This window comes from Archocentrus centrarchus, chromosome 10 (assembly GCF_007364275.1).
Source record: "Archocentrus centrarchus isolate MPI-CPG fArcCen1 chromosome 10, fArcCen1, whole genome shotgun sequence".
Classification (NCBI taxonomy): Eukaryota; Metazoa; Chordata; class Actinopteri; order Cichliformes; family Cichlidae; genus Archocentrus; species Archocentrus centrarchus.
This window is the reverse complement of record NC_044355.1, coordinates 16,269,781-16,282,026: the sequence shown is the minus strand read 5'-3', so window position 1 is coordinate 16,282,026 and position 12,246 is coordinate 16,269,781. Positions and strand designations below refer to the sequence as shown.

Below are 12,246 nucleotides of genomic sequence, written 5' to 3'. Positions count from 1 at the left end.
TGCTGGTTTCTCCCATCAAGTATCACAACAGTGACTGATATGTTCAAAATTCAAATTTCTGTTTGTTGGTATTCTGTGGCTCTGAATTTAACTAATTAAAAGAAAAATAGAAAGACTCACTGGGCCTTTTAATATATCATCTTTCTTCAAAATGCAAAAGTCCCCTCAGCCTGTCCTTTAGGCACTCACATACCGTGCAATAATACTTGAAGACTTAGATTTAGGGTCGCGCAGTGGTTAGTACTGGTATCTCCCAGCAACAGCTCCTGGGTTTGAACCCACCATCTGGCTGGCCTTTCTGTTTGCATGCTGTCTCCGGGTACTCCGCTTTCCTCCTACATTCCAAAGACATGTAGTTAGGTTAACTGGTGATTAGTGTGAGTGGGTGTTTGTCTGTCTGTCTGTTAACCCTGCGACAGACTGGTGACCTGTCCAGGTTGTACCCTGCCTCTCGCTCTATGGCAGCTGGGATAGGCTCCAGCCCCCGCGACCCTGAATTAGATAAGCAGAAGAAAATGCATGGATGCACTTAGACTTCCACTATGATATTCGGAAAGCAACTCTTGATAGAAGTCAAAGGATATTCATTTACTTTCCAAGCAAATGTTACATAAACCTTCCGAAAAATGGACCGTCATGAATAAGGCACATGCTTGATTAAGGTTAGCATTTTTAGTTCCCATAGTAAATATTGGCACTAGCTATATTTTCTCTTATCATATAATTAGTTTGTGCATGATAATTAAAGCCCTTATATTGGACGTTTGCCTTTAATATTTCTTACATTATAAGATCAATGCTTATATTTATATTTCCTACATTTTGGTATTTTCAGTTTTTCAGGTATAAACTGTTCATTGAAATGGAAACTGGATGTCTTTACTGGGACAAGTAGTTTTCTTTAAAAATGCTAATGATAAACGGCATTGACCAGCCCTAAAATAGCACATTTCCAGGTCCGTTGCAAGTGTTAATTTTTGCAGACATAACAATTACAGTACTCTAGCCTTTAAAGATACGCTTCGCTTTGAGTTAAAAACACTTTTCTTCCCCCAAAACGAAAAATGCATTTTTAATGATCGCTAATTATCGGTAATAAAATTCAGTTTAGGTAAATAGTCATTGCGTGTGTATCTAAGTGTGTGTGCATTACAGATTTCACGTGCAGAGACAAAACCGAACTCATAGAGTCGCTGTTCACCATCAGTAAAACATACCTCCGCCCATAGTGCCTGCTTTATTACTGTTGAGTCAGTCTTCTCTTTGTCAAACTATCCCTTTGGATGTGCTTTTGGCGACCATTCTCTGGAAATATTTTTTGAATATAACTGAGGTATAAGGAACGCACATGTTTTCGCAGTTGTGCAGTTAGGACTGTTAAATGTTTCCAAGTGATTTTCTTTATATTTTTGTCTGAAGATGGCACACAATAGATATTCGGCGGTGGGCCTGCTGTACAGCTTTGCTTTCTTTCTTCAAACACTTCACTTCGGGCATGGAGATGTAAGCTATTCTTTTCCCGAGGAAATGAAAACCGGATCTGTCATAGGAAATATAGCAAGGGACCTCGGACTGACCGTGACGGAATTATCTGTTCGAAAGGCCCGCATTGACAGCGAGCGAAACCGTAAACGGCACTGTGACATAAATGTGAACACTGGCGATTTAATTGTAGGTGAGAGGATTGACAGAGAGGCTCTCTGTGGCGAAAAGGCATCTTGCATCCTCAAATCTGAATTAATCTTAGAGGCTCCACTTGAGTTGCATGGAATTTCGTTACAAATACAAGATATTAATGACAATCCACCTGTTTTTGCGAAAGATGAGTTAAAAATAGAAATTAATGAATTGGCTATGAAGGGATCCCGCTTCCGTATTTTAGAGGCGCATGATCTTGATATTGGACAAAACGCTGTTCAAAGCTATGCACTGCAGACCAACAATTATCTAGTTCTAAAAATGCAGACTAAATTAGATGGAGGCAAATTTGCAGAACTAGTGCTGTCCAAAGAATTAGACCGTGAAGAACAGCGGGAATTACGATTACTGCTAACTGCGTTGGATGGGGGCAGTCCTAAAAGAAGTGGCACTACAACTGTCCATGTCATTGTCTTGGACGCTAACGATAACGCCCCGGTTTTTAGTCAAGCTGTATATAAAGCCACTCTTCCTGAAAACTCTTCTTTAGATACTGTAGTGCTTAAAGTGGCTGCAACTGATGCAGATGAAGGTCTAAATGGTGATGTGACTTATGAATTGAGTCGTATATCGGAAACGGGTAAAAAAACATTTGCTTTAAATCACACCACAGGAGTAATTAAAGTCATAGGACCTTTGGATTTCGAGGAAGAGTCAGTGTATGAAATGCGCGTAGATGCCAAAGACGGATATGGCCTTACCTCAGATTCGAAAGTCATAATTGAACTCTCAGATATAAATGACAACCCACCTGGGATTAACTTGAAATCCCTGGCTAATCCAATACCTGAGAACGTGTCACCTGGTACAGAGGTGGGCATTATTAACGTACATGACAGAGACTCTGAGAATAATGGACAGGTCCGCTGCTCCATCCAGCAGGGTGTCCCCTTTAAGTTGGTTCCTTCTATTAAAAACTATTATTCTCTGGTGACCACAGGACAACTGGACCGTGAACTAGTGTCTGATTACAACATTACAATCACAGCCACTGACGAGGGCTCTCCACCTCTGTCCTCCTCTAAAACTGTTCGCTTATCTGTAGCTGACATCAACGACAACCCACCTGTGTTTGAGGAACAGTCGTACAGCGCATATGTGAGTGAAAATAACAAACCTGGCTCCACTTTATGTTCCGTTACTGCTCGAGACCCTGACTGGAGACAAAACGGTACAGTGATTTATTCTCTGATAACTGGTGAGGTGAACGGTGCCCCGATGTCCTCGTATCTGTCTGTGAACGGAGACACGGGGGTGATCCACGCTGTGAGGTCGTTTGATTATGAACAGTTCAGGAATTTTAAAGTCCACGTGATGGCCAGAGACAACGGTTCTCCTCCTCTCAGCAGCAACGTGACCGTGAGTGTGTTCATCTCGGATGTGAATGACAACTCTCCTCAGATCCTGTACCCCTCCCTGGAGGGCAACTCGTTCATGACCGAGCTGGTCCCCAAAGCTGCACACGGAGGCTCTCTGGTGTCCAAAGTGATAGCAGTGGACGCGGACTCCGGACAGAACGCCTGGCTGTCCTATCATATAGTCAAATCCACTGATCCGGGACTTTTTACTATTGGTCTCCACAGCGGAGAGATCAGGACACAGCGGGACATTTCTGAATCTGACAGCATGAAACAGAACCTGATAGTGTCAGTGAAAGATAACGGACAGCCCTCTCTGTCTGCCACCTGTTCCATGTATTTACTGATTTCTGATAACTTGGCTGAGGTGCCAGAACTGAAAGATCTGTCTCATGGTGACAGTAACTCCAAACTGACTTCTTATTTGATTATTGCGCTGGTGTCTGTGTCCACCTTTTTTCTGACCTTCATCATCATCATCCTGGGTTTGAGGTTTTGTCGCAGGAGAAAGCCCAGACTGTTGTTTGATGGAGCAGTTGCCATCCCCAGCGGTTATCTCCCTCCTAATTACGCAGATGTTGACGGTACAGGAACTTTACGCAGCGCTTACAATTATGACGCGTACCTGACAACAGGTTCTCGAACCAGTGATTTTAAGTTTGTGACATCATACAATGACAACACGCTGCCTGCTGACCAGACTCTGAAGAAAAGTCCATCAGACTTTGCTGAAATGTTTGACAAGCCAGACTCAGTAGAGGTAGGACATATATATTTTCTGCCTGATCTACGAGCACTCGAATTCATTCAAGCACCCCCCCCCCTCCCACACACACACACACACAAACCTCATATTCTTTTGAAGTGACTGATGTGTGAGTGTTTTGTTCCCAGATTCCCCCTCTTATCTTTCTGGCTGTAACCACTTAAAAAGCCATTAGATGTTACTGTTTTGTTTGTTTGTTTGTTTTTATAATCATTCCGATGATGAGACTCTGATAGACGTCAAAAATTTCTTGTTCATAAATGACGACACTGCAGTGATTAGGGCATACAACACAGTTGGTCTAAGTACAACTGAAAGACCCGTTAAATCTTACCGATATACTGCTCAATAGCATTTATCAATTTTTCAATCTTTTTTTTTTTTTTTGCAGAACAGTAGGACGTTCAGTATATCCAATAAGTCACTGACTTGCCGTTAAATGTAAAGTTGCAGTAGGCAGTTTGCATGTTTGTGTGATGTAATTAATAGAATTACAAGCTGATTAAACCTGTGCCTCTGTAGCAGAATAAACATAAAAATGATTCCAGTATTTAGATAAACAGTTGTAAAGTGGTGCTGACTGTTAACGTTCATCACATTTCACATTAACTTAATTTATGGAAACCTAAGCAGCTTCTATCATTTATATGGAGATTGCTTAGAATTTCAATTTGCTTTGTCTTTGGACATTGTGGATCTATCGCACACGCCAATAAGCTATTACAGTTCAAAATATTTTTTGTTAAGCATCTAGTAATACACTGGGTAAAACAGTACCGTCTTCTTCTTTGGCAAACTATAAAAATAACGTTCACTTGTTTTCTATGCATTATGATTAAACTGGAATACGTTTTTTCTTCTTCTTTTTTTCTATGTGGCGATTGTGGATTTTGTCATACACATTGTGTTTTTTTTATTTTATTTTGGGACTAGAGTTCTTGGAATGTGTTTTTAGATAAGTCAATCATATTACTGTAATAGTTTAAGAAATGTTCTCCAGTTCAAGCGCTGTCCATGGTGCTGAATGAAATTTCCTGCATATTATGTATATTGAGGCATGATTAAGCTCCAAACTTGCAGGGGTCAAAGCAGTTTCCTTTGCTAATTCATACTGGAAGAAAAAATGCGCTCTCGATCGTGGCTGTAGCTGTGGAATTTAATATTGGGTTATGATATATTTATTTGTAATATTCCAAATAATCTCACAGCGTCGCTGCTCACTCGCAGATAGGAAAAAGACTCAATTCTCCACCCACCGCAAAAGAAGATAATAGTCTAAAACGAGAGCTGCCATTGCTGTAGGCGCGGCATACTTTTGTTATCACTTTGTGAAATATTTCCAACGGAAGGGGCATTTGGTTATCCCTATCTTTTCTGGGAGAAACAATGGCCTTGAAACGACAAGCATCACTGTGTTTTGTCTTCGGCGTTGGTCTATTTGTCAACATAACCGCTGCAGACCTCAGCTATTCCTTTCCGGAGGAGATGAGACCCGGATCCATTGTTGGAAATGTTGCCAAGGATCTCGGACTGGAAGTAGCAAAATTGTTCAGTCGTAAAGCCCGCATTGATACAGAGGAAAACTACGAACATTACTGTAATATTGACCTAAAGACAGGAAATTTTGTCACGAATGAGAAGATTGACAGAGAGGAGCTGTGCGGGGAGAAGATTTCGTGCATGCTTAAATTTGAATTAGTCCTAGAGAGTCCTTTGGAGCTGCACCGCATTTCACTGCTTCTTCTGGATGTAAACGACAATTCACCCGCTTTCCCCAAAGATACAGTTAAGTTAGAAATAACAGAATCAGCCGTTAAAGGAGCCCGATACCGTATCAACGAAGCACACGATGCGGACATCGGTCAAAACGGAGTCAAACAATACAGTTTACAAAATAATGAACATTTTGTATTATCAGTTCGAGACGATGCTGATGGGACTAAGAACGTCGATTTGGTGCTAGATAAAGAGCTAGACCGCGAAAAGGAGCACGATTTAAATTTGATCCTGACTGCAGCTGATGGTGGGAATCCACAGAGGTCAGGAACTGCAATTATACACGTTACCGTGCTGGATGCTAATGATAACGCGCCAGTGTTTGACCAGGCCGTTTACAAAGCCAGTCTACGTGAAAATTCTAATCTTAACACTCTAGTCGTAACCGTAAGTGCCACTGATGCAGATGAGGGTGTTAATGGGGAGGTGACATATGAATTTAGTCGCATTACAGAAAGAGCTAAAATGTTTTTTTCACTGGACAATAAAACGGGTGAGATTAAAGTCACAGGAGCGCTTGATTTTGAAACGAATTCTAAATATGAAATGCGCATAGAGGCCAAAGATGGTTATGGGCTTTCATCTGATTGTAAAGTAATGATTGATATTATCGATGTTAATGACAATGCTCCAATAATATATATAAAATCACTGATGAATCCCACAACAGAGAGTGTGACACCTGGTACAGAGGTGGGCATCATTAATGTGCAGGACAGAGACTCCGAAACTAACGGGCAGGTCCGCTGCTCCATCCAGCAGGGTGTCCCCTTTAAATTGGTTCCCTCAATTAAAAACTATTATTCTCTGGTGACCACAGGACAACTGGACCGTGAACTAGTGCCTGATTACAACATTACAATCACCGCCACTGACGAGGGCTCTCCACCTCTGTCCTCCTCTAAAACTGTTCACTTATCTGTAGCTGACATCAACGACAACCCACCTGTGTTCGAGGAACAGTCGTACAGCGCATATGTGAGTGAAAATAACAAACCTGGCTCCACTTTATGTTCCGTTACTGCCCGAGACCCTGATTGGAGACAAAACGGTACAGTGATTTATTCTCTGTTACCTGGTGATGTGAACGGTGCTCCGGTGTCCTCCTATCTGTCTGTGAACGGAGACACGGGGGTGATCCACGCTGTGAGGTCGTTTGATTATGAACAGTTCAGGAATTTTAAAGTCCACGTGATGGCCAGAGACAACGGTTCTCCTCCTCTCAGCAGCAACGTGACTGTGAGTGTGTTCATCTCGGATGTGAATGACAACTCTCCTCAGATCCTGTACCCCTCCCTGGAAGGCAACTCTTTCATGACCGAGCTGGTCCCCAAAGCTGCACACGGAGGCTCTCTGGTGTCCAAAGTGATAGCGGTGGACGCGGACTCCGGACAGAACGCCTGGCTGTCCTATCATATAGTCAAATCCACTGATCCAGGACTTTTTACTATTGGTCTCCACAGCGGAGAGATCAGGACACAGCGGGACATTTATGAATCTGACAGCATGAAACAGAACCTGATAGTGTCAGTGAAAGATAACGGACAGCCCTCTCTGTCTGCCACCTGTTCCATGTATTTGCTGATTTCTGATAACTTGGCTGAGGTGCCAGAACTGAAGGATATTTCTTATGATGAGAAGAATTTCAAATTGACCTCTTATCTGATCATCGCGCTGGTTTCTGTGTCCACCTTTTTTCTGACCTTCATCATCATCATCCTGGGTTTGAGGTTTTGTCGCAGGAGAAAGCCCAGACTGTTGTTTGACGGAGCAGTTGCCATCCCCAGCGGTTATCTCCCTCCCAATTACGCAGACGTTGACGGCACAGGAACTTTACGCAGCACTTACAATTATGACGCGTACCTGACAACAGGTTCTAGAACCAGTGACTTTAAGTTTGTGACATCATACAATGACAACACGCTGCCTGCTGACCAGACTCTGAAAAAAAGTCCATCAGACTTTCTCGAGGCTTTTGGACAATCTGACGATTCTTCCCAGGTAAGAAAAGAGTGAAACAATTAGCTTTTGAAAAACGTGTCACATTTAACTCTACAGGTTATATACAAATGTTGAGCTACCATACAGGCTCTACTTCTTTGCTTTACTTCTGTGTTAACATACTAGATTCAAAGTTCTTAACTGACATTTAATATATCAAAACATTTATTTTATATCCCATTCAGAAATTAATAATCAGAAATGAAAATATATCTAACCATTTTTAAATATTATATATAAAAACTTATGCTCCGGTTTGATATTTATCTTGTAATTAAAATTCGACATATATATATATTTTCAAGGTTTGTATAAAGTTTGACTTTGTGACACTTACCTTGCCTTTTGTAGCTTAAGTTTTATAGTTAGTCTTTTCAATCTAATTGTTACTATATTCCATTCAGAAATGTCTAATCACTAGTTCATAGAATTTGTCCTCTATTTGCCATCTGTCTACATACTTTGTTTTACCTGATCTCAATTCACAACAACAGTAGCACAGCACACCGAGATGCATAGAATTACCATATGAACATAAATATCTTGCACTGTGATCATCCCTGTTTTTCTCTGTCAAAGGCTTTAGTTGTTTTTGCTCTGCTGGCATCAAGTTATTGATTTAACTAATAATTTAAGTTGTGATTTGTGAATTAGAAGGAGGTGGAACTGTATATTTTATGTTCCCAAAATTTTTCCAAGTGACATATAGAAATGTTTACTAGTGTTTTTACTTTTTAGCAGTCCATCCCATCTTTCTGACATTATCTCTTTAGTGTTCCTTACCATCAACTGAACATCTTCTGATTGATCACTGTTACACTCTTGGTAGAGAAATATCTGTGTAACTGCAGCAATAACTCACTTGGAATATATACTGTAAGGCTATAAACAGATATAGCAAAAGCCAACAGAATGCTCCTACAGATTTATAGCTCATCTAATGACTTTTACTCAGTTTTGAGGTGTTTCAAATATTAGTCATTATATCTTTTGAAGAGGATTACTGATTCACCCAAGTACAGTGTATATCTCTTAAGACAGTTTTATTAAAATGGCATTATAGCCACATTTATCCCTTAAGTAATTACATTCAAAATGAATATAGTGTTCCAAGTTTACTAAACTTTGGTATTAATTACAACTAACACTAAAATGTTTGTTCTTTGGACCACAGGTGTTGCTACATAACCAGCAGCCTTACTGATCTGTTACTTTTACTTTTCTCTATTTAAAATTTTCTCACTTAAGACAGGTACATTGTTTTTGTTTTTTCTTTTCTGCTAGCCAAACTTGACCGTTTGTACTAAAGCGTTTTAGTTGAAAGCTTTTAAGGCTCTGTCCATGGTGCTGAACATGTGGAAGGCAAACGTGTGGAAAGAATCAATCAGAATCAGAATCAGAATACTTTATTGATCCCAAAGGGAAATTACTAAAAAAAGTCCACAGTCGACACAGCAGTGTAGATGCACAGATTTTACATGTTGCTAAAGTTTACTCTCAGAGAACATGTGTAATTTAAATGTAGTTGAAACTAAATGACACAATATCACGATTTTGAAGGTAAATACTTAAAGTTTCATTCTTTGATGTTAAAAGCAATGTTGTGTCTCTGCAACATGGTTTAAAACGCTTACATCATTGTATTCAACAGACTGTTTGGTCCTAGCAATAACGGTGGGTGTAATCACTTGCTTTAATGAAACGAATACCGTTTAATATATTAAGGTGCTAGATCATATGGGAAATCTCTGTATCACGTCATTACGTTGTTAACCTGCTATTTTATAATATGCTCTATCTTAAATGAACACACCGTGTCGCTGTCTACTAGATTACTTTGAAGCACCGTAACGCCGTGTAGCGTATCGTCTCCACCCATTGTTCCCACAGTACGCTTCGTATTGGCAGGAGCCATTGGATTGCGTTGCTGATTTTTGCATTTGGATTTGTTTAATTCTCTCCACCTTAAACATGTTCGAGAAGTAAACTAACCACCTTAAATCGTTTCTTTGGTGGCGGATGTTTCTCTTTTGCAATTATGGAATACAAAGAATTTTCAGAGCCTGGCCTGATGACCCGCTTTGTCGTCTGTCTACTTGCGCTGCAATCCGTGTGTGCTGAGGTGAGCTATTCTATCCAAGAGGAGCTGAGACCAGGAACTGTCTTTGGAAATATCGCTAAGGATCTCGGTCTGGATGTTACTACCCTGTCATCACGCAAGGCCCGTGTTGATTCGGAGGGGGATAACGAACGATTTTGTGTTGTTAATTTACAAACCGGAGGTTTGAGTGTTGCTGGGCACCTTGACAGAGAAAATCTTTGTGGCACTAAACCATCTTGCATTTTAATCCAGGAGCTTGTACTGGAAAATCCTTTGGAATTGCATCGCGTAAATCTGAACGTTCAAGACATAAATGACAACTCTCCACAATTCAAAAGAGATTTAATTAAAATGGAAATAAGTGAGTCCGCAGAAAAGGGCACTCGTTTCAGAGTAGAGGGCGCACACGATGCGGATATTGGTAAGAACTCAGTTCAAGGATACAATCTTCAAAAGAATGATAATTTTATTTTAATGGTTGACGCAAACAAAGTTGAACTTATTCTTGAACATAAACTTGACAGAGAGACACAGCGAGAGATTAATTTTCTCCTCACAGCTGTTGATGGTGGTTCGCCACAGAGATCAGGCACTGTAAAGGTACATGTCACTGTACTGGATGCTAATGATAACGCTCCAGTATTCAACCAAGCTGTCTATAAAGTCAGCCTACCTGAAAACTCTCCCTTTAATACTGTAGTGGTTAGAGTTAGCGCTACAGATGCGGATGATGGGGTGAATGGCGAAGTGTCGTATGACTTTGGTCATGTGTCAGAAACAGATGAAAAGGTGTTCTCTATTGATAGTAAAACTGGCGAAATAAAAGTAATTGGTACCACAGATTTTGAGAAGAAAAATACTTTTGAACTGCCAGTCATAGCCAACGATGGCCTGGGATTAAGCTCGTCTGCTAAAGTTCACATAGAACTAACTGACGAAAATGATAACGCCCCTGTAGTATATTTAAAATCACTATCTAATCAAATACCCGAAAACGCGTCACCTGGTACAGAGGTGGGCATCATTAACGTGCAGGACAGAGACTCTGAGAATAATCGACAGGTCCGCTGCTCCATCCAGCAGGGTGTCCCCTTTAAGTTGGTTCCCTCAATTAAAAACTATTATTCTGTGGTGACTACAGGACAGCTGGATCGTGAACTAGTGTCTGATTACAACATTACAATCACAGCCACTGACGAGGGCTCTCCACCTCTGTCCTCCTCTAAAACTGTTCACTTATCTGTAGCTGACATCAACGACAACCCACCTGTGTTCGAGGAACAGTCGTACAGCGCATATGTGAGTGAAAATAACAAACCTGGCTCCACTTTATGTTCCGTTACTGCCCGAGACCCTGATTGGAGACAAAACGGTACAGTGATTTATTCTCTGTTACCTGGTGATGTGAACGGTGCTCCGGTGTCCTCCTATCTGTCTGTGAACGGAGACACGGGGGTGATCCACGCTGTGAGGTCGTTTGATTATGAACAGTTCAGGAGTTTCAAAGTCCACGTGATGGCCAGAGACAATGGTTCTCCTCCTCTCAGCAGCAACGTGACCGTGAGTGTGCTCATCTCGGATTTGAATGACAATTGTCCTCAGATCCTGTACCCCTCCCTGGAGGGCAACTCTTTCATGACGGAGCTGGTCCCCAAAGCTGCACACGGAGGCTCTCTGGTGTCCAAAGTAATAGCGGTGGACGCGGACACTGGTCAGAACGCCTGGCTGTCCTATCATATAGTCAAATTCACTGATCCGGGACTTTTTACTATTGGTCTCCACAGCGGAGAGATCAGGACACAGCGGGACATTTCTGAATCTGACAGCATGAAACAGAACCTGATAGTGTCAGTGAAAGATAACGGACAGCCACCTCTGTCTGCCACCTGTTCCATGTATTTACTGATTTCTGACAACTTGGCTGAGGTGCCAGAGCTGAAAGATCTGTCTCATAGTGACAACAACTCCAAACTGACCTCTTACCTGATCATCGCTTTGGTGTCCGTTTCCACCTTTTTTCTGACCTTCATCATCATCATCCTGGGTTTGAGGTTCTGTCGGAGAAGAAAGCCCAGACTGTTGTTTGACGGAGCAGTTGCCATCCCCAGCGGTTATCTCCCTCCTAATTACGCAGACGTTGATGGCACAGGAACTTTACGCAGCACTTACAATTATGACGCGTACCTGACAACAGGTTCTAGAACCAGTGACTTTAAGTTTGTGACATCATACAATGACAACACGCTGCCTGCTGACCAGACTCTGGAGAAAAGTCCATCAGACTTTCTCGCGGCTTTTGGAGAATCTGACGATTCTTCCCAGGTAAGAATTCCATTAGTAACGTCATCGGTAACTGAGATTTTTACAACTAATACTACTAAACTGTGGCTTTTGTTTTGTTCGTGTCATTGCCCCAAGTCAATAATAAATAACTCAAAAAATAAATAAGCCACCGCGCGCGGGTGCGCTCCCGTGTCTGAGAAATACCTTGGTTTGGCACAGAAAATACTGTAAAGTTTTGCCTTCTTGTGTCGTTAAGATCAGTT

The 12,246-nt window shown here is 41.4% G+C and overlaps 1 protein-coding gene across 5 annotated transcripts in view; it reads left to right on the top strand.

The window, feature by feature from the left end:
• The window catches only part of LOC115786625 (protocadherin gamma-C5-like), a 365,072-nt gene that overhangs the window by 42,676 nt on the left and 310,150 nt on the right, over positions 1 to 12,246 (top strand). The window contains exon 1 of one of the 5 annotated variants that reach the window (XM_030738912.1): positions 1,404 to 3,816. The exons of the other annotated variants lie outside the window; for them this stretch is intronic. Coding sequence (XP_030594772.1) covers positions 1,420 to 3,816 — 2,397 coding nt within the window. The 5' untranslated portion in view covers positions 1,404 to 1,419. Of the gene's footprint in view, positions 1 to 1,403; positions 3,817 to 12,246 lie in introns of those variants that run through there. 5 annotated transcript variants of the gene reach the window in all.